The sequence below is a fragment of the Vipera ursinii genome, assembly GCF_947247035.1.
Source record: "Vipera ursinii genome assembly, chromosome: 4".
Lineage (NCBI taxonomy): Eukaryota > Metazoa > Chordata > Lepidosauria > Squamata > Viperidae > Vipera > Vipera ursinii.
The window spans coordinates 62,162,181-62,185,461 of NC_139514.1; the positions used below are offsets into that span (position 1 = coordinate 62,162,181).

A 23,281-nucleotide genomic window follows, 5' to 3' on the forward strand; every position below is an offset into this window, starting at 1 on the left:
CTCTTAGGGAAAATCCATTAGAAGCAACAGAAGTATATTTTTTTGGGGAGGGAGGTTGATTGTTTAATAATAAATTGTTTTAATGCCCTATAAGTGGTTTGATCAAGGCATAGTTCTGTTCTCTTATCAGGATAATTAAATCACCAACCTTAATTAAAGAACAGCTAATTAAAATTAAGTCTTTATATTTTCTGGACATATTGAATGGCATCATGAATGTGTTTATTTTATAAAAAGTTTACTATAATTATCAAATGCATTTATGGTCTATATATTTCATCTGCACTTGTTTTTAATTTTTGATGAATTTCCTTAGCAATGACACACATGCAATTTAGTTATCATTAACTGCATTTGCACAGAGAAGTAAATAATGAAAGAATGTTCCCAGAACATTCATCCACCATATATTTCACTTTTATAACATTTCATACTTAATGTGATATGCTATATATCTATCACATATAACTGAATGTGTGAAATTTTCAAAGAAGAATGATTGACTGAAGAAGGGTCTGTGAAAAGAGTGAAAAGAGAACATCTGGTGCAGAAAGAACAGAAAGATGATGAGTCAATTGGCTCCTTCAACCCTCTCTGGACAAAAAGAGAACATGGGATTGCCCAAGCTGTGCTTCATGTGGTTGCTTCTCATGATGGGACTGCAAAACAACAATATTCAAAGGGTGGGAGAACTGGGAGCTGAGGGAATTCAAATCCAAAGGACAATACATTTGTACTTCCCTTGCTAATCATTTTCAGAAAAGGCCTATTAATTGCTTTAAAGAAGTTGACACCTTTTAAATCATAAAGCTATAAAATACTGGGTGAGTGCATAAGTATAAGAAAATGAAGAATTTATAATAAACATTGAAAACCAAAGGAAGCTTTTGGCTATAGTTTTCTCCCTATAAGACTTGCAATAACTTCTTCAGAAGTTTTAAATGGATTCAGGGCTCAAGAATGATTAGAGTATTAGATTTTGAATATTTTTAAAGAATAAATGCATTTACATGGGGAAGTAAAACCATTTTCAATATTGGATACATGACAAGACAAGCAACTTTTAACAGAGTACAAAGGCAGTTTTGAAGATCTGCATTGGAAGTTAGAATCAATAATGTCAATTGTTTTCTGTCTTCTTTGGAAAAATCTGTTTCTAAAGAAGAAGTTAGAGACAAAGATACATAACAAAGTCTATCCAAGAACAACATGAATAAGAATTTAAACAAAAATGTATACTTGTATCATTAGATTTTTTTTAAAAAAAAGAACACTTTAAAAATTAAGAAGGAAATAAAAGTGACAATCCCAGAGAGCAATTGGAATAATTTGGTCTTGCTAGACTTACAAAGGAGGCTATTTAAAATTTTGAAGAAATCCAAAACAAGGATCAATGATCATTTGAAAGGATTAAATTTGACAAAATTGTTTCATGTAAACATAAGCAATACAAAGCTGGTTTATTCTGATCAGAATTAAAATAGGATATGCTTTTGTTGGGCAGTTGTTTTTGAATTTGTTGACATCTGGCATGGAAAATTGTTGTGTATTGTATTGGTTATAGCTAATATAGTCAAATACAATGTCAAATACATTGTATTTGACTATATTCAAATACAAATAGTCAAATACAATCTGACAGCATTTAAATTGGCTTTGTATTAAATTGGGCTTTCAATTAAAGTAAGCATTTATTTTAGTTTTTTTCTCTTAAAATGGAAATTATCCCTCTTTGTGAGGTTCAATTATAGTCTTTTGTTCATGCTAGAATGCTGGGACTACTTCTAAATGTGGTTTTATTTACAGTTAAGAACTGAGATGTGGAATGCTGAGTTTTATATATGTTAATAAATGTCATTATTTTACTGCTCTGTTTGGAATGTTTACTGATACTGAATTGGAGAAGATGTTATTGGATTTGCTTATAGTTAAGAGATGAGTTATAGGATGAAAACCTTTATATCTGTTAGTTAAGAGGACGTGAAGAGATAGTGAACTTGTTTGTACTTGTCATGAGCATTTTTTTCTTTTTTTTCTTGTATTTTTCTTTGTATTTTATCTCTCTCTCTCTGTGTGTGTGCATGCGTGTGTGTGTGTGTGTGTGTGAGAGAGAGAGAGAGAGAGAATGAGAGACAGAGACAGAAACAGAGAGATATTTGCAAAGTATAGTCATCTGATGGACTATCTGACTATTTAATTACTATAATGTAATTAAAATTAATAAAATTATTTAAAAACATAGCTGAATGTGCACTAGTTATCACATATTTAAAGAATTATGAATTAATATGTTGAAATATGACTCTCAATTGCTGTTGTGATTCAGGGTCAGCCTCTGGGTTCGGCAGTTGGGTCAGACGATTCAGAGGAGGAGGAGGGGGGTGTTGGAGAGCTTGCTGAAAATAATATTGAGGCTCCACAGAGCCCTCAGCCAGGCCCCTCCCATCTGGTCACGATGCAGACCCAGTTGTGTGAGCCTGACAGCGTGGATGAAGATGACCCACAGCTGGCCCTGTTCAAGGACGCCCGACGCAGGAGGCAGTCAATCAGGAGTAAACAGAGGAAGGCAATGTGGCACCTCGGAAGGAGGCAGAGAGAAGCCACGCCCTGAACTGTTTAAAAGGTGAATGTGTGGGAGGGCTGGTTTGCTGAAGGCAACCGTTTGAATAGCTCCTGTTTCATGGTTTGTGTTTGCTCTCTTTGCTCTGTTTGCTGTTTTATGTTAATAAATTTGGCAGGCTTAGTTCCAGCCTCTTGCCTTCTTGTAAAGGGGTTGTCCCTGCCTTTTCTGCAGGGCCGATAGCAGGCTGGTACAGAACAATTGCATGCCCTTTCAAATATTTCCTACAGTTATTTTGTACATTGTATTTGACTATTTTTCATTCTTACAGAAGCCTCGCTATGCTGGTTTCCTGTTACACAGGTGGATAATGAATAAATTACATCAGTTTATTAATTAAAGGGCTGCTAAACTGGAAATTCTGTCTCTTTGAAATATCAATCTCTAAGTATAAAAACTACTCAAATTCATCATGAAATCAAGAGTTGCCAAATTTGACGGTACTTCTCTTGGTTCACTATGGATACAAAGCAAAACAATATTTTTTCATTTTGTTTTGTTTTTGTCAAAAGGCATTTATTTTATTCGGTATTCTATTCATTGCTCTCACAGTATGTTGTTTTGCAGGGCTTCCTGGATTCCTAAATTACTGTTCCATGAAGGTAAGGTGCACTTGACAGCTTTTTCACAGCTCTGTCTAAACACATGCCAGACATAGAATCATTTATCTCACTTTTACCAGCATACATGTTTTCATGCAATTTGTTTTGCTGCTTCATTAGACCTGCAGATTATGGACTGGATCAGGTAGGAAGTTTCCCATCTAGCTATTCAAATGCATTGATGCCTCCAGAAACATGTAGGCAAATTTAAGAGCTATTTCTAATTTATTTTAAAAATTGTCATAAGTAACTCTCAGCTGCTTTTAGGAATCTTTCTTAGTAAATATGTTTATAAAGATGATATTAAATTAGTACCCTACCACCCTGGCTACTCAGCTCATTATTCATATTTTATAGCACTATGTTTTGGTTAAAAATATGCTGCTTGTGATTCAGCTTTATCAGACAGATGGTAGTTTGCCCTTCAAAACAGACCTAGCATTGGAAGCTGGAGATAGTTTCCTCCCTATAAGACTTGCATTAAATTGTTCAAAAGGGCTTATCCCTTAATATGAAACAGATTTCCTGTGTAAATATAGTAAAAAATAATAAAAGTAATTTAATATTGATATAAAAATAGACACATGCTTTTACAGAATGGTCAAATCATTCCTCCATTTTCTTTGCAAGATACAGGATTAAATCCTTCAGCAGAAAATTTAAGTGCCATTTATTTCCTGATAAGATACTGGTTATTTAAATATCACTAAACTAAACAAACACAATTATTATTCATTGGAAAGGAAGCCACCTCAGTTGCTGGAGTCATAATTAGACAATGAAAAGTCTGAGATATAAAATCAAGGCTAGTTAATTTAACATCTTATTTTCTTTGCTGGGCAACTAAATACCTCTAGGAGTTCATAAGCAGGTGGATTTCCATCATCCTTTCAACAGATTGAAGAAATACAGTATGTGATGCTGGAAGGATCAGCCCTGGATCCTTGTTCCTGTTTTTAATAATGTTAAATATTTAGAATGTTATAAAACTTGCAGGAGTTGCAAAATTGATTGAGATATTTAAAATCCAAGAAAACAGAAACAAAATTCAAAATAAATTATTTGAATAAGTTGAATAATTGGATGCATGGATTGAAAGTCATAGAATAATGGATACCAATACAGCTATTCATTTTGGAAAGAAAAATGAAATGTACAGGGATGCCTAGGGATAGGGATGCCTGAATAGGACCTCCAAAAATGATCTGGGATTAGTAATTGATTAGACAAGGCAGCAATGTAATGAAGGGAAATGTAATTTTAAAGTCAATCAGATGACTATACTTTGCAAATATCTCTCTGTCTCTCATTCATTCTCTCTCTCTCTCTCTCTCTCTCTCTCTCTCTCTCTCTCTCACACACACACACACACACACACACACACACAAAACCACACATAAAATAAATAAAATTTTTTACTCTCTTCTGCTTCAGGTAGGATTTGTTTCAATGAATATGTGCAGTATTCCCCATCTCACAGGTACACAGAAATTATAACAACTTCTGACAAAGTTTATTTATTTACTTATTTCAAATATTTTTATATTTGCCCATCTTGTTCCAAAATAACATCTATTTATGGTAGAAAATATTAAAAGTAAAATATTAAGACCCAAACACCTGGAGCCATAGCTAAATTTTAAAGTAGCCCATAAGAAGCAGGCTATGCAGTGAAGCTTCTAGTAAGGAATGGCAAATTGGCATCCTACGGACAGCTAGTTGCTGGATCCAGACGGCAGAAACTCTCTCTGGAGCAAAAAGAAGTCTTGAGATCTGGAAGGCTTTTTTGTGTGTGAATAGACAGACGACCTGTGGGGTGTTTTTTTTTGTAAGAATCATGGGATTCCACCAAGCTCAGAGCCAATAACGTTTTGAGCAAACCTCAATCTTTTAAAGCATTTTGGGAATATTTGTAAAAATTGAAAACTTTTAGTACTGCAAGTCTGGTTGTATTTCCTGGGTAGATTCCCTTTCAATCATTCAACAATGAAAATTGCGAGTTTAAAATTTTATATATATAAATATTTTGGGGGGGAATACATAGCAACAGGGTGATTACAGTATTGATTTTAGAAAGTTGTAAATGGATTAGAGGCTCAGATATATTTGAATTAAAGAAAGACTTTGAAATTAATTAAAAGAATCCTTTTTCATGGTAAATCTCTTTGTTTACTCCTATACAACTGATATCACAACAAACTGATGACTTTGAAGTTTGGATGGTGGAGGGCATTAGAAAAAAAATAAACAATGGCTACTTTAAAGGAAATTTTTGATGAATGGGGTAAAGATGCAATTATAAAGTTATCTGCAATTACAGAGTTGGAAAATAATATTGATGAGGAGCAGGTTCTACTCAGCAAAACTGATTTGAATGTGGATTAAAAATGATAGTTTATAAGAAATAAATGGAAACAATGGATTTTAAACTGGAATGATAATTTAATAATCATAATGGCTCAGGTTAAGAGCTTGATGATATCTGGTGTGAATGTCTTCATTAGCTTATTATGTTTATGGCTCAGGTTAAGAGCAAATAAAGTACCAGTTATAGTTTGATTATTAAGCACAGATTAATTGATTAATTGATTTTCTAACCATATTGCTCAAATACTATTACAGGAAGCACTCTTTCCACATCTACAATAGGCCTTTTAAGGCATCAACATCAGAACCATAACAGATATCTCAAATATTCCAATATTAAATTCAATAAATAGATACACTGGTGAATTGGTACAATCAGTTAGTGAAATAAAACTAGATGTATCAAGAGACATATAAATAAATAAACTGCTTATTATTGCAACAACTTGATAAAATTTAGATTTAGAATCTACAACATTTCTTTAATTAAAATATAATTAAGAACAATTAAGTTGTACTATGTAATTACAGTCACTTGTCTAAAATGGTATAGGTTCTCCTGCTCAAGCCGGACTAGGAGACCTCCAGGGCCCTTCCAGCTGTATTCTATTCTATTATAATAATAGAATAAAAAAATAATAGAATAGAATAGAATAGAATAGAATAGAATAGAATAGAATAGAATAGAATAGAATAGAATAGAATAGAATAGAATAACAAACATTCTTATAATATACAGTATCTTATATTCCATCCAACACATTATGGTAAAAAAAGTCAACATGATGGCCCGGATGGTGTGACTGAAATTCTGTCCATTTATTTGTGTTCCCAGATTATAAACATTGAAAATACAAGCTGAGTTTCAATTGCACTATTATGGCCAGCTTCTTACATTTCTGATCATACCTTGAGGATATCTTTAACTCCTTGTTATCTTAAGGAAAATTAACAGTATTGCAAAATATAACTACATAGCAGCACGAAGAGTTGTAGGTTCTACTGTTTCAGCCTGTAATGAACTTAGATATGGTAGGATTTCTGCTTTTTATTTTCCCAGATTCTTTGCCTGACACTACTTTATGAAACATAAGACATAATTGATTACTTACAAATTAACTACTCAAGAAATCATCAATTTAAGCTCATAAAAGAACTTCATTTTTGTAAAGGTAAAGGTAAATATTTGTAACCAATTTTATCAATATATATCTCAAGTATCTCAAATCTTGATATTAGCAATTAAAAAGATGTATAGTATAGATTCTTTACATCAAAATGAAAAGGCTATGCATGCCTGTGAGAAGTTCCTGGGGAAAAAAAATCCAATTTACAAAAGATCCAATTTCAAAAGTTTATCCCAACACATTAGGAAGTAATTATTTGGAATGGTTTGCATATCCCTAGTTCAAATATCAAGCTAGATCACCAAGTTCATTTGCACCTCTAATGACAGTGATAAGCATCCAAAGCAATATGACAGTTAAAAAGCATTTGCACATAGTGATCTCACATCATAATTCTGTGGGCATAGAAACACAGTCGCCCAATACTATTCCTGACTCTTGCAAGCAAGAGTACAGAACTCCCAACTCCATCTCAGAAAATTGGTTAGAGTTATCATGGCAGTGACACTAAAAACTGCTGAAAGAAGGAGCAACTCTCTCTTTCTCTCTGCCTCTCTCTCTCTCACACACACACACACAGGAAGGGAAGAGAGAGAGAGAGAGAGAGAGAGAGAGAGAGAGAGAGAGAGAGAGAGAGAGAGAGACAGAGACAGAGACAGAGACAGAGACACAGAGAGAGAGAGACAGAGAGAGACTGTTTCTATTCCAAAACTAGATAAAAGTGTTAACAAGATCTGTTGTATTCCAAGAATTTTTGCAGCTGTACAAAGTCTACCCTCACCTTGAATAAAAAAGGAGTTTTAGATTAGAGAGAAACAATTCTTTAAAACAGGAAGGACTGCTTCTTGGAAATGGACAACCACTGGCTTTTTTATGGTCAATAATATTATTTGATCCTATGCTTACTATTCCCTGGATCCCATCAACTTTTCTTGGCTAGCAAAAATAGATTTCTGGAAAAAAAATGCTGATCAGGGGAATAGATATATTTAATAACCATGTGATTTGCTTAATGACTGTAGTGTCAACATAAAAATGATCATAAAATCAAGTCAGATCATGTGGTGACCCACTTACTAACTGCAATAACTTATAATGGAAATTCCAGGATCAATTATGGTAGTTAAGTGAGGAATATCTGTAAAGTAGTGGACACATCAGAATTAAAAAAATAACATTCAAATTGGTATATATGTTAAGTGATTTCATCTTCAGTCTGCCTTGCAGATTGTCATAGAAAAACTTTGTGGGCTTCAATATAGGATTTCTAGAACAAACAAACAAAACCTAAAGAGGTTTTTGGAGCTGACTGGTGAATATTATACATTTGTACTACTGCCTTTTCATAGCTTGCTTCATTGCTGGGAACTTTCCCCACAAAATGAAAAGACAAGGCTCCACAATCGCAATAAGTATATTTAAGTGTCAGTGGTTGCAAAGATATCTAGAGATTCTTTGAAAAGTCTCCCAGATATTTGAAAAGTCTCCCAGAACATTTAAGAATCTGTAAAAATTCATCACTTTGGGAATTAATTGGTCTCTGATTTTTGTACTCAGCAAATAATGTTGTGAAACTAAAATACTCATTTAACCATGACAATTGGAAACACTAATCTTCCTACTATTCATGGAAAATACCTGTCATGGTTCCGATTAATAAGACAGATCGAAGTATACTGCATGATTGTTTATGTCAAAAAGTCTATAATAATGAAAATGGAGCATCGGCACTCATGGGTGGGCTAAAATTCCCTATAACATCTGTTGAATCAATGGGGGGATTGGGCCCTATAGGTAGTCTCACAGTTCTCATTCCTTTCTCCCACCAGATAAACGGCTTCCATTTGTCCAACCAGGCTAATCCCAAGATCACAGTCCCAGTCATTTTGGGGGCCACCAGGAAGCGAATAAATTCCCAGTGCTCACCTATTTCTAAGTGTAGGGGCTCTGTTAATTGTGTGACTAAAGTCCTTCCCATCAAGGAGCCATTGGCTTGCTCACAGGTTTGGAGAGCAGTTTTGCTCGTATGCCCAGTTTCATGACAAATGGAAACCTAATGATGCATCGGGAGCATCCAGAATCAACTAGCACCTTTAAATCTACCTGCGTACCAAACTTAGGGTTTATGAGCTTGGCAGGTAGTAAAAAAGGTGAGACGTGTTGGCTCACCATCGGCTCCTTCTCTCCTTTGTCGTTGCTGTCAAAAGAGGGTAGAACAGGGGTGGATCCAGCCTGAGTTCCAGCGTCCTCCCGTGTGGGGGATGTGACTTGGCCAACAGGTTCCTGTGTCATCCAGTCGGATTTCTCTCCCATTAACTGCTGTGCAGGTTTCTTTCTCACTGCTGGTCCTGGTGTGTTCTGCTGTTGGGGGTAGGGGACTGGACATTTCGCTGCTCGATGTCCCTGCTGTCTGCACTGGAAACACTTAATTGCCAGGCCTACAGGTGTCCTGGGTCTTTCAGCCATCACAGTAGCTGGAGATTTTTGTGGGGGTGATTGCCATTCGGGTTGTTCTGACCTTGGCTTGGCTTAAGGTACGAGAGGCTTCTTATAGCGGGCGAGCTGAACATCTAATCTTACCGCTGCCTGGTACCATTCTTGCAACTGGTCAGTACAGCTCGGTATATGCAGGCCTGAGAAAGATCGTCGTCCAACCCTTCCCTGAAATTATGAATTATGGATTGCTCAGGCCATTTCCCTATCCGACTGGCTATTTTGCAAAACTCCCACACATACTCCAGGGCAGGCCGGCCAGCTTGTTTTATCTTGTGGATTTGTTCTTCTGCTTTGAGGGCAATGGATGGGTCCTCAAATCTCTCTCTCAGCCCTAGGAGGAAGAGGTGGGGGTCTTCCAATTCAGGGGCTTGCTCATTATATACATTGTTTAACCATTTGGATGCTTCTCCCTCTAGGCTGGACGCAATCACATCGACCATAGCACCTGGGTCCAGATAGAGATAGGCCGAGAGATTCAAATGAAAGCATACTTGGTTTAGGAAAAAAAATCAGTTTCTAAGGGGCCTCATTGAAGGTTGCTCTGAAGGGTGAGGCCATCATTGATTGCTGGGCCCCCCACTGCTGCTGGCCCCACTGGTCCTGCTGTATGTTCAGGAGTTGCACATTTGGGCCCTGCTGCTGCCACCCTTGCTGTTGTCCTGCCACCAGCTTCTGATCTCCAGACTTCTGCACCACCACCATCTGTTGCAAGGCCTCTATTAGCTATGGCAAGCTCAGAGGTTGTTGGACTTTCACTTGTGGGGATTCCCCAACCTCCCATTGCAACAGAGGCCCCAGGCTGGGGTTCTCTGTCTCTGTGGGTCTTAAGGGCCTGGCAAGGGGACTCCTGGGGCTGGTAGGCTGTCTGGCCTGCAGACAGGATTTTCCACTCACCCAAATTCTCAGTGGCAGATGGCCTGGCAGCTCTCCACCATTCTGCTTTTGAAGACTTTGGCAGTGCAGTCTCAAGGCATCTGTAGTCTCCACTGGAGTGGTTCCAGCCTGATGACCAGATAGGCTCACTTAGCTGCTGAGGGTTGGAGATCTTCCCCAAATCATCTTCCCACAGCAAGCTGTCTATTGCTTCCTCCTCTGACGTTTTGTCAGCAGCCAGGCTTCCTCTTCCCATGATGAAGATTCTTCCCTGAATCTTTGCCAGCTTATCTCTCTTACTAGAGACAGTGGCAGGGGCTCAGGACTCCCAGGATATTTGAAAGAAAGGATTTTCTGGCATGATATAGATGCATCATTAGCTTTCCATTTGTCATGAAACTGGGCATACGAGCAAAACTGCTCTCCAAACCTGTGAGGTTCAAGCAAGCCAATGGCTCCTTGATGGGAAGGACTTTAGTCACACAATTAACAGAGCCCCTACACTTAGAAATAGGTGAGCACTATTTATTCGCTTCCTGGTGGCCCCCAAAATGACTGGGACTGTGATCTTGGGATTAGCCTGGTTGGACAAATGGAAGCCGTTTATCTGGTGGGAGAAAGGAATGAGAACTGTGAGACTACCTATAGGGCCCAATCCTCCCATTGATTCAACTGATGTTACAGGGAATTTTAGCCCACCCATGAGTGCCGATGCTCCATTTTCATTATTATAGACTTTTTTGAAATAAACAATCATGCAGTGTAGTTTGATCTGTCTTATTAATCAGAACCATGACATCATGCCAGAATCTGAATTCTCCTCCCCTTGACACACCACATCATACAGAATTTCCCTCCCTTAATTACACATCATGAATCATATTTATCAATTAGTTTAACACACAAAGTTTCACTTCCCTTCTGAAGCAGCTATCCCTTATCTTGTCAAAACATCCGGCTTGAATTCCTCCTGCACTTTAGTGATTAAAAACCAAACAGTTAAAGCAAAAGGCTGCCTGTTATATTGTCAGTGCAAAAACATGTCAATGTTTGCAGCTTTGACAATACCTCTAATATCTGGAGTCAAGACTATAGTGTCCCCTTTCTCTGCGTTGAATTGGGACCATGAAATCCTGACTCAGATATACTATAGAAGCATCAGAATAAATGCTGAAATCCCCAGGGACACCCTTGGGCCAAATTGATGGTGCCCCATCTCCCACTGATGTGAAGATTAGCATTTTTAGAATGATTTGAAAGGAACAGCAGTATTTGGTGCTTCCTAAGCTTTGTGGCCATAGTCTAGTGCCTTCTTGGCCTTAGGTCAGTGTGACAAACCTTTTAGAGACTGAGTGCCCAAGCTGCAACCCCAACCCCACTTATGTATCATCGGGTGCCGTGTGGGCATGCCCCATCGGGTGGATGTGCCCCATTGGGTGTGCATGGCCCATTGGGTGGGTGTGGCCCATTGGGTGGGCATGGCCCATTGGGTGGGCATGGCTGTGGTGGTAATGGCTGACTGGATGGGACGAAAAAGTTCAATCAATTCCAACTTTGAAAAATCTTTTTTTTTCCTGTGAGAAGTTGAAATTGATTGATTGATTGAACTTTTTTTTCCACACAGCAGTGGAGGCCTAAAATGAAAAGGTTTTATAAAACCCAGCTGAACACCTAGGACTTGAGCGACAGTGCACATGCCCACAGAGAGGGCTCTGCGTGCCACCTGTGGCACGTGTGCCATAGTTTCGCCACCACAGCCTTAGCCTAAAGCTGGCCTTGATTGAAACATATGGCTATTTTTCTGTGTAAAAGGGCAGGGAATTATTTATGAGTTAACTGGATCATAAAAAGAGAAAGAATATGGAAATTATTTTCATTAATAGAGGTAGTTAATAAGCAAGAAATATATTTTGTACATGGTATGTAAGAATCAGTGATGATAAATATATGGTTATATATTTTGGTAAATATACATAGCTTAAAATTCAAGTGGAAAATTCTAAGAAAGTCATGATATTAGATTTTTTTTCCCAATTTTTAGTTGCATTGTAATTAAATAACACTACAGGAGACATGTTCTAAGTTGTGAAAAAGCCTGAAATTATAGTGCAACCAGTAAATGCATATATTAATTTATTATATTATATTTCATCATTAAGAGCTATTATATTAATAAATTGTGAGCTTTCATCTCTTTCTTTCTTTCTTTCTTTCTTTCTTTCTTTCTTTCTTTCTTTCTTTCTTTCTTTCTCTCTTATAAAACTGTACAGCATATATTTTCAACTGTCTCCATTCAGTTATGTTTTTAACTACAACCTCTATAATTCCCAAAATGGCTAAGAAATTATGGAAGTTATAATTCATGCAACTGTAGACAAGTTGCATTAGATTGTATTGTACTCATATAATGCTAGTTTCAGAAAATGACCATGTCTATTATCTAGTTCATTTATTACCAGACAAAGTGGCAAAAGGACTTAGTTGAACAATGCATAAAATGGTATAAAATAGTTTTTTTTATTTTTCCAAAAGTTGTCTAAAATCTCTGTGTCTGCAAAACATTAAAAGTTGTTTGATCTTGATAAAATTATTACTGTGAAAAAGAACAAATTTCACTGGAAAAAAAGCAGGATCAATATAGTTTCTTCAAATGTAAACAACATTTTGCAGCACTTTGATTTTTGATAAAGATCAGTAAATTGGTCAAAATGATGATCTGCTAGATTAAATAGTTTGAAAGTTGTATAGTAACTAACATTTAACAAGTTTTAATCATAATAATTAGAACAGAGTTAAGAACAAAATATTTGTCAAGTTGTCCCAATGATGCTTTTTCAGGAGGTAACTGGACTTTCTTCGCTTTTTCTTTGAAGACATTTTGCTTCTCATCCAAAAAACTTCTTCAGCTCTGAATGGATGGTGGGGAATTGAAGGATTTATATTCCTTGCAGGCAGCTGGTCATTTGCATTCTTTCAGTTGTTGAGGCTATTTGGAGGTTTATCTGTGTCCTCAGGGTCACCTGAGTAGTGCAAATATCTGTGGACCCTTCTTGGCTGCAAGATGTTTTCTGCCCTGTGTCTCTTCACAGTTGAAGACAGGTGCAGGCTGTTCATACGGCTGCACCATTTGAAGGGTGTTCATCCTAAAGTGCATAGCTAAATGCACTTTGGGGACAACCATGACCTGATGACTGAGAATCTCCAAAGACTATGCACTTAGGGATGAACACCCTTCTAATGGTGCAGGTATATGAATGGATTTCCAGAAAACATTGCAGACTACAGGAACCATTTATGCTTCAGTATGACATGCAGACAACACAGACTCATCCCCAACAGCCTGCACCAGTCTTCAACAGTGAAGGGACACCTGGCAGAAAACATCCTGCAGCCAAGAAGGCTCCACACATATTTGCAGTACTCAGGTGACCCTGAGGACACAGGTTAACCTCCAAATGGCCTCAACGAGTCTCTTAAAGAATGCAAATGGCCAGCTGTCTGCAAGGAATATAAATCCTTCCATTCCTTGCCATCCAGTCAGAGCTGAAGAATCTTCTTGGATGAGAAGCAAAATTTCTTCAAAGAAAAACAAGAAAGTCCAGTTGCCTCCTGAAAAAGCACCTTTGGGACAGCCATGTACTGGATGACTAAGAATCTCCAAAGATATTTGTCAAGTTATAATCTATAAGCACAAAAGTTTTGCCCATGGTTGTTTGTGCCACTTGCAAAATAGATTTAACAATACTAGATTTATTTAATTTTTACTTTTTTTGTATTGTTATAGACATTGAAATTCTAATAGCAATAATTTCCTACCAGAAAATATTTATTAGTTTATTTTCTACTTGTGACATACATTTCCTGTATAAACATTATTAAAAAAATTATTGAATTGTATTTCTTAAACAGACAGCCATATTTAATGATAGGTTTCTTTATTATTTATTTAAAATGCCATCCTAAAGAAAGTGAAAATTAATTTATACTTTCAGGAACACAATTTGATACAACATAGAATATAAATAATAGTTAATATATATGCATATATTCACCCCTCTTAAGTAGAATAACTGTAGCTTGTCTGCGGCCATATCCATTTTCAACATAGCAGGAATAATTTCCAAGATCCCCTTCTTCCACTGAATCAAGAATTAATGAGATGGAAACTTCTTGTTCTCCAAGATGTTCTTTAAGGATCCTAATAAAAAGAAAAATATTTTGTTGAAATATTTTTGATTATTGAAAAATTATTGAAAAATAATAATGCATGGAAGGAATCTTAATATGATCTTCATCAAAAAAAAGTAGCAGGGTTGACGTAATTAAACCACTAGTTTATTTTACTATCAATATTTATACATGTTTGTAGATGCTAATGAGATATGGAATTAAATTGATGCTTATAAACATTGTTTTTGCTAAAAAAAACAACCAACAGTTATTCTTGTTCATGATCATCTTTGAAAACCCTTTTTAGGATAAAAAAATAGAACCAAATAGAACAGGTTCTGTAAAAATGATTATTTAAATACCAAATAACTTTACTATATTTTTTGCAGTTAAGGTGAAATGTTTTTGTTTTTAAATAAAATGTATTTCTAGATTATTACATTTTAAAAAGTTAATTAACAGATATTAATATCCACAAAAGATCTATGCAGTTCTTTGAGTAATTTTAGGAATAATCTCTTTTCTTTGGAATTTCAAGCATTGTATATAATTATTTATGGTCATAATACTTGTTTGTTTGAAAACAACATATGTACTCAGATATAAATATCAAAAGCAATTGCTGCTATTTCTTAAGATTAAGAAACAGCTCAATGAATATCACAGAAGGACTTTGTATATGTATAATTTCTAATATACACAGTTTCAGTATTTCTTGTATATGTATAGGTATATGTTTGAAGTTAGTAAAAAATAAAAACGATGAACTCTGGGATATAAGAGAAAATTCTTGCTGAGCTTTCGTCAACAAGCTGTTGACATCATCAGAGTAAGGGCTGAATGATAAGAGAGTCCCTTATCATTCAGCCCTTGCTCTGATGATGTCAACAGCTTGTTGACAAAAGCTCAGCAATAAAGGAGAATTTTCTCTTATATCCCAGAGTTCATCATTTTTATTTTTTACTAACTTCAAATGTCTACACCTGGGATTCCAGTTTTTAAATTTATTAAATATTATAAGTGTGTGTGTGCATGTGTGTGTGCACATTTGTGTAATTGTACATTGGGATCTGTCTTTGTATGATAACTTTCATAAGACAGGAAAGCCATTATGTACATAGTGGCAAGCTGTGTTCATATATCTAATGGGCAACTGTGAATCAGTATATGAATATAAGCTATCTTGTCTGTACACTTCTTTTCCACTCTCATTTTCTATTTCTCCGTATGACATGAGACTCATATGTTTCTGAGTATACTAACAGCAGTGACTACGTATCACAGAATTTTTGGTTAGCATTTTATTATGTTAATTTCTAGACATTTTTACAGTTGCAGAATCATCATTCTTGCTTTAATAGTAGACTCTAAAACTAGCAGTTTAAGAATAATTGCATATACATGAAACATCAATTTTCTATGCCATTCTCAATATCTCGTTCTGCAAAAGAACAAGGCTCAGATGATTTTGTGTACTTTAACAATGTCGACTCCTCTTTTAAATCGTATTTTATTCATTTCAGAAAACTAGATATTACTCTTGACAAAAGATACGTATATTTTTTTTTTACCTTATGTCACTCTCCCAAACCCGACTTTCATCCAAATCCTCAATAAACTTTTCGCCTTTCATCCAATACATTAAAGGACTGACTTCTCCACTGTATCCAAAGAATGCTCGACAAGTTAGATTAGCAGAATGACCTGAAGAAAAGCATTAATAAAGAAAATACATTAGACCCAAACTGGTAAAACTAATTTATTTCAGGGTTGACAGTAAAGTAATATGCTTTATCATATTAATCTTAGAGGACATTACATGAAAGTTAACTTTAGGATTTGTATGTATTAGGAACATTTTTGACCAAGTATGAACATATTACATGCTTAGGAGAAGGAAGTCAGTGAGAAGGGAGGAAGGGAAGAAAAGAGAAAACATCAGGTTCATTCCAAACATAAAATTAATAAATACCTAAATGAATGTTATAGAACAATCTTACATAATAAATGCCACATCTCTTGCATAGGTTTAATGTACTTGAGGATACACATTATAAAATAAATCAGATATGGAAGTTTTTATGCATTAGTCCAAAAATATTTGCAGCCCATGACCAAATATCTACAGTAACTGATAATGTCAATACATTAAGCCTATTCTTTTACTGAATATATATACAGACACCTGATGCAACTAAAATAGAATTCATTATTTTAATGACAAATATTTTTTTAAAAAATTAGTTATTTGGTTTTCTTTAAACAAAAAAAACATTTATATATTGTCAAACACCTCCACAGGCCACAGAATTTAAAAAAATCAAAAAATTAATATTCAGTCAAGCTCAAGTAATCAATATTTTATTACTAGTAAGCAAAAACCCTTGTTATGGGATGTGGCTAGATAACCCAAGGCCTGAAATTATAGTTCAGCAATGTATGGAATACCACACATTAACCAATTCTGCCCTAGATCATTGCATTTCCTGACATGTTATTGTGTACTCCTTTTCATTTGCTTTATTTTGCTTGCTGCCATCTGAGTATCTAGTTTTATGGGAACAGTACTGGAAGTGAGTTCCTCATTTTGTTATGTTCAGTTTCATCCCCAATAACTAGGAGGCCCAGTTCTCGGCTAATCTAAGTGGCATGATACTGTGCAGCTAAAATGTCACTAGAACTATTATTAGATTCAGAAATAGTTGAATAAATACAAAGCATGGACTATCACATGTTCAAGTGTTCACAACACATACATATTTACAGAGTTCACACCAGCATATGTTAAAATTATTCAGTAATGAGAAAATAAATGGTGAAACACCATTAAATACCACATTCTAGCAATCAGTATGTGGTACACAGCCATTGTCCAACTGCAGGAAGAATCAAATAGTGATCATAAGCAGAGTGTCAAGACTCGTCCTGCAACGAACAGGGTAGATACCGAAAACAGGAACGAGAGACTCCTGCTGCAGTCTAGAAGCACTTTAGTCCACAGAGCTTTAGCCGCAACGAGAAACAAAGCCAGCGTTGGCTGCTATCTGCATCCAACGCTGCTATATACCCATCCAAAAACCCCACCCAAACTCCACCCAAACAAGCCTCCGCCCTCCCAGTCCCTATAACTTCCCCACCCCTCCCTTACAAAGCCTTTCGCCCGACGCTCAGGCAGGTAAGGCTCCCCCAACGTGTCACCACCACCGCGCCCTTTCCCTTCACCCTCACCCACTCCCTGCTGCACCCACCCCCGAAGCCCCCTGTCACCCAGCCACCCGGACACCGCAGGGGGGAAGGACCCGTCCCCTGACAGCGTCGCCACACTGCGCCGCGCAGCCAGGAAGTCCCCCCAGGCCGCACAGTTAGGAAGTCGGCTCAGGCCTCCGCCAGGCTGGCTGCAGTCCGGGGTCCGTTACTCCCGAGCCGGGGAACCGCGCGTCGTCGCGTCGGCGGGCGAGGCCTGCAGCTGCGGCGCGTCCGGAAGCGCCAGAAGAGACGGCCCGGGATTCGGAGCCTCCCACCCCTGCGGCCCCCTCAGGCCCATTAACCCCCTCCGGACCCAGGAAGGAATGCTTTTCAGGAGGCTGGGGCCCTGTCCCGAGGCGGAGGTGTCGGCATCCCCCCTCCCACCAGACTGTGGGGCCCCACTTGTCCAACCACGTAAGCCCCAGGATGACTGCCTCCGTCATAGACGGCACCACAACAAACCGGAGAGTCTCCCAGTGTGTACCCAACTCCATCCTCACCGGTGCCGTTACATGTGTAATAGGTGCTCCACCCAAAAGGGACCCGTCTACCTGCTGAAACCGGATAGGTTTGGGGAGCCGCTGAAGAGGAATACCGGCCTCCCTTGCCATCACCAAGCTAATAAGGCAGCGTGTGCTGCCTGTATCAATCAGGGCCTTACACTCCCTCCTCTCACCCGTCCGTGGGTTGATCAACACTACAGGCAGCACAAAAGGACACACCGGAGCGCTTACCATCGGGTCCTCCTCGTACTCGTGATCCTCGGAGCCATCGGACGTGTCCGTTCGTCCATCCGCCGGGCCTGCTGGGCGTTTCGGTGTCGATGTCCGAGGTGTCTTGTCGGCCACCTGGTATGCTGTTCTGGAGCGGTCTGCAGCTCTTCTGGGGGTCGAGACCCGCGCCTCCGGAGGATTGGGCCCTGGTCGCGGCGGAGGTAACGGACAGTCCACCGCCCGATGCCCCGGTTGGTCGCAGCGGAAACAGCGGATTGTTGTACGGGGCGCCGGTGGGGCCCCGGGTTGTGTCGCCACCACCACGGGCTTCCGATTCTCTGTCTTCGGCCCCTCCGGGGTCCTCCAGGCTCCAGGGGCCACTGCTGGTCTGCCCCGGGTATCCTGCAACCCGATGTCCAGCTCCACCGCCACCCGGAACCAGTCCTGAAGCCGTGCTGGAACCCCCCGCACCACACACGCCCGCCGGAGAGCTCCATCAAGACCGGCCCGGAAGTGGTGCACCAGCAGGCGCTCAGGCCACGAACGTAGCCTGCCCGCAACCCTGCGGAACTCAAGCACGTACTGCTCTGCCGGCCGTCCTCGCTGCCTGATGGCTAACACTTCGGCCTCCGCGCGATGTAAGCGGGATACGTCTTCAAAGCGGACGCGGAGGGCTTCCAAGAACAGCCCCACGTCCCCGAGCTCACGGGCGTGGTCACTGTAGAGGTCCGCTGCCCAGGTTGCAGCCTCGCCCTGAAGGCACGCGGTGACCGCCACCACCATCGCCCACTGTGATGGATAGGTATGGGCGTACCCGTCCAGATGGTTAATCACCTGCCCCAGGAACATGGCCAGGCGGTCGGGATGCCCATCATAGGTTGTAGTGAGCGGTGGGGGTCCCCACACCACGCCCGGTCCCCAATGCCCAACAGGTGGACGGGTCTGAGCCTGGGACACCCCCACCGACCTGGGTGCGGGACGTCCAGGACCCCGGTCAGGCGTCGGCCAAGCCTCACGCCCCCCTTGTGCTCGTGTGGTTGGGGCCCGAACGCCCCCCTCCCCAGGCACCTTGAACTTTGGGCTAGCTAGTCGGAATCGGGATGTTGCTGACTGACTGGGTGCCCCCCCGAGGGACCACTGTCCCGTGTCTTCGTCAGGGGCCATGGCTCCCCAGGAACCGCCGTCACGTGCCCCGACCTCTCCGAACCTTTCGCGCAGCACATCCATAGTTTGGCTCCCGGGAGCAGTTGAATAGCTGTATTCCTCGCCATCATCATCGGTAAGCCGACGCTCCCTCCAGCCCAGTGGAGCCCCACCGGGTCGGGCCGTTCGCCCTTGCTCGAGCCCCGTGCGCCCCAGGATGGAGCTCAGCCACCACTCTCCCCCCTGGGTTTGGCTACTAACGCCCTGAGACTCCACCGCAGGGTCTGTTGGTTGCACGTCCCGCACTTTGGGCCTCACAACAGGTTGGACGTCCTCCACGTCCCTCTCCACAGGGGTTGTCACCTCCGGCCCAGGTGCCTCCTCCGAAGCGGTCTCCAACGCGGCCCCTTGCACACCCTCCGCCATGGCACACAAAGGGAACACAGCTGAAAGGCAGTAGGGCCGCAACGCTAGCCAACGCTGGCTTTCTGTCAAGACTCGTCCTGCAACGAACAGGGTAGATACCGAAAACAGGAACGAGAGACTCCTGCTGCAGTCTAGAAGCACTTTAGTCCACAGAGCTTTAGCCGCAACGAGAAACAAAGCCAGCGTTGGCTGCTATCTGCATCCAACGCTGCTATATACCCATCCAAAAACCCCACCCAAACTCCACCCAAACAAGCCTCCGCCCTCCCAGTCCCTATAACTTCCCCACCCCTCCCTTACAAAGCCTTTCGCCCGATGCTCAGGCAGGTAAGGCTCCCCCAACGTGTCACCACCACCGCGCCCTTTCCCTTCACCCTCACCCACTCCCTGCTGCACCCACCCCCGAAGCCCCCTGTCACCCAGCCACCCGGACACCGCAGGGGGGAAGGACCCGTCCCCTGACAGCGTCGCCACACTGCGCCGCGCAGCCAGGAAGTCCCCCCAGGCCGCACAGTTAGGAAGTCGGCTCAGGCCTCCGCCAGGCTGGCTGCAGTCCGGGGTCCGTTACTCCCGAGCCGGGGAACCGCGCGTCGTCGCGTCGGCGGGCGAGGCCTGCAGCTGCGGCGCGTCCGGAAGCGCCAGAAGAGACGGCCCGGGATTCGGAGCCTCCCACGCCGGGGAGCCCCTGGATGACGCGCCGCCGGGCGCAGGAAGCAGCCGCGGCGCGTCCGGAAGCGCCGAGACGAACGCCGCGGGCCGTTGGACTCCCCGGGCCGTGCTGCAGTTTGGCGGGGCCGGGAGGAGCCGCGGCGCGTCCGGGAGCGGCGAGGGGAGCGTCGCGGGCCTCCGAGCTCTCCGGGCCATGCCGTCTCCAGGTGGGTTCGGAGGGAGGGTAGCCGGGTGTGCCGGGGGGGTGGAGGGGCCCCCCCTCGTGTGTCGGGCTGCCGAGGCCCGACACAGAGTCAACTATAAAACTGAGTATTTCTCTTCACCCCTCAAAGATAAAATATAGAGACAGTATAGAAATTATTATTTACTATAGCTGCATTTATAAAAATGATGGGATAAATGGTAAGAATATAATAATGGAACCCAGGTCAGGAAAGGTTTGCAAAACATATTGCCAATCAATCATGCAGATAAGCATAAAATTTTTGGATGGGCCCACTTCATACTGCGTGCCTTTTTCTTAAAACATTTATGCATGATACTCTTTGGGTCCAGAGCTTGTATCAAGTTGTGTCTCTGACTCATAAACATTGTGAATCTCCAAAATAGAACATGCATTCATAAATACCCATATTCATATAGCAATAAATAAAATTCCCTTCTATAAATACCTTATGGCGGTATTAAAAGCAAAAGAAAATCCAAGAAGAATCCATTTAACAACTCTGTTCCTTGTTTACTGAGATAAGCATGCCATTAAGGTAATAGCAATAAAAGTTACAACTCTAAGAATATAACTAGATGTAGATTCAAGAGTCAGGTGTCCATTTGGCCTGTGTCTCTTGTCTGAGAAATAAAACTGAAGTACTAGATGAAAAAGTAAAGTACTGCCGTATGTGCAGCTAAGAGGGCAAGACATGTGTCAGGAGATAGATAGCAAATATTTTCATTATCTGAAGGAACTAATCCTCCAGAGAACTGACAGAACTGTGGTTCGAATCCAAAGCAGAGGAATAGCTAAAATAATGGAAGGACCCAGAAAGGCATTTCAGACAATGAAACCATCTGTTAATTTCAAAGTGCTGTAATCCACCTTTTTGCATACTGTGGCTTCTCCAGGAATCCCAAAAGAAATACTAGTGGACTGCATGTGGTCCAATCTGTACTTCTTGCACTCCAGCTTCAGCTATAATTATAGACCAACAAACTACAGACCATTTTGAGTGTATATTCATGTTACAAGTTCCTTTTAAATCTCCTTGGAACGTGAGGAGAACTTTTAAAGCCTAAACTGCTTTTAAAGTTTTGATTGTTCTCCATAAACCTTAGGAAATCCTCTCCTCCCCCACCTTCAGTAAGAGTTTTAAACACAAACCTCAACATTTCTGAGACTAGATACTTGTACTCTTAATAATGACCTAGTTAATGAATTACTACTTATAGGGGAAAGGGTAATAGGAACTCTTGTTTTATTCCTTACTTTGTGAAATTAGCATGATCACTTGCATAAGTAATTTATACCAAAGCAAATGTCATACTAGGAATTGCTAACACATGTCAAAATGGTACTTTTTGGAAAAAAAATGGTACTTTTCTTCAAAGATTTTAAAAAATTGTCAAGGGAGAGAAACTTAGGTTTTTCTTGGTGTTGGTTTGATGATGTACAGTATTTTCTTATGTTCTCCACTCAGAGTTTCATGGCTAGATTGGAGACTACATGCACTAAATCTGGTTTATAAATAAATGCATAACTTAAAACATGTGTTTGGTGGATCATCATTTTGGAGTATATATTTTAGAATGAGAATAAATGTTCAGTGTGCTGCCAGAGTTCAAATATGAAAATGCCAAAGAAATCTGAAAGTAATGTGCTTTGGATGGTTAACCACAAGACATTTATTACACAGAAATAAAAGTGGAAGAGAAGTAGTTTGTTGAAGAACTCAGGCAAATCCAAACGAGAGGTCTGAGCTCTAAAATGTGAGGCTACTATTTTCAAGCGTGTCCTTCTTCCCTAGAGAGACATGAATGTCAGAGAGTAAAATTTCTATCTCAGTAAATTTCCCCAATATTTTTATTTCTTCCTCTGTCACTAAACACCTGCCCCAGACTCATTTTTCCTTGAATTACTGACTTCCTAAATACTTCTCCCTCTCCATTTCTCATCTCCCATTCATTTATTTAAAATTAATACATGAATAGAATGAATATATGGTGCCCAGTGTGCATTTGACTTTAAAGACAATAATAAAAAAAACCTAATCAAGATCACCAGAAGAAGCAACAAACCAATTGTAATTAAGAACAGGAGCTTTGTATGTTTTGTTCATAACCTGTTATCTTCTAAGTCCAAGGATGGATCTAATATTGAATGTATAGATTGCATAGTTTTGCAAATCTTTATTTCTCTTTCTTAACATCATGAAGGTGCTGGTCAGTGATGTGTTAACTGTATTACTGTACCAGATGGGCAGGCAAATCAGTATCCCAAGTGTCCCTTCTAATTTTATCCCTTTACACTTCTGTACCTTATAATCATAAATGTACTCACAGAAAACTGAGGTACTTAGATTTTTCAGATTGTGTCCCATACGTATTTACTATAGGAAGTAAACTTAGTACAAATTGAGTAGGTATTGGTTTTGTGTGGAAGACTAGTCTGCAAAGTTTCAAACACAACAAATCAATTTAGAGTAGGAAATTATGGATTTCATATTATAAACAATGTTTTTTTTTAAAAAAAAACAATATTGGACTTGATAAGGAGATAAGTACTGTATCCCCTTTAAAGCAGCAAGAAAATAAGCTGTTACTATAAACTGCTAAACC

General features: G+C 40.1%; 1 protein-coding gene across 1 annotated transcript in view; it reads right to left on the bottom strand.

Moving 5' to 3' along the window:
* IL1RAPL1 (interleukin 1 receptor accessory protein like 1) overlaps positions 1-23,281 on the bottom strand; it is a 757,275-nt gene that overhangs the window by 42,860 nt on the left and 691,134 nt on the right. The window contains exons 6-7 of the mRNA XM_083362907.1: positions 15,827-15,959; positions 14,138-14,283 (exon numbers count right to left, since the gene is read on the bottom strand). Coding sequence (XP_083219033.1) covers positions 14,138-14,283; positions 15,827-15,959 — 279 coding nt within the window. The remainder of the gene's footprint in view (positions 1-14,137; positions 14,284-15,826; positions 15,960-23,281) is intronic.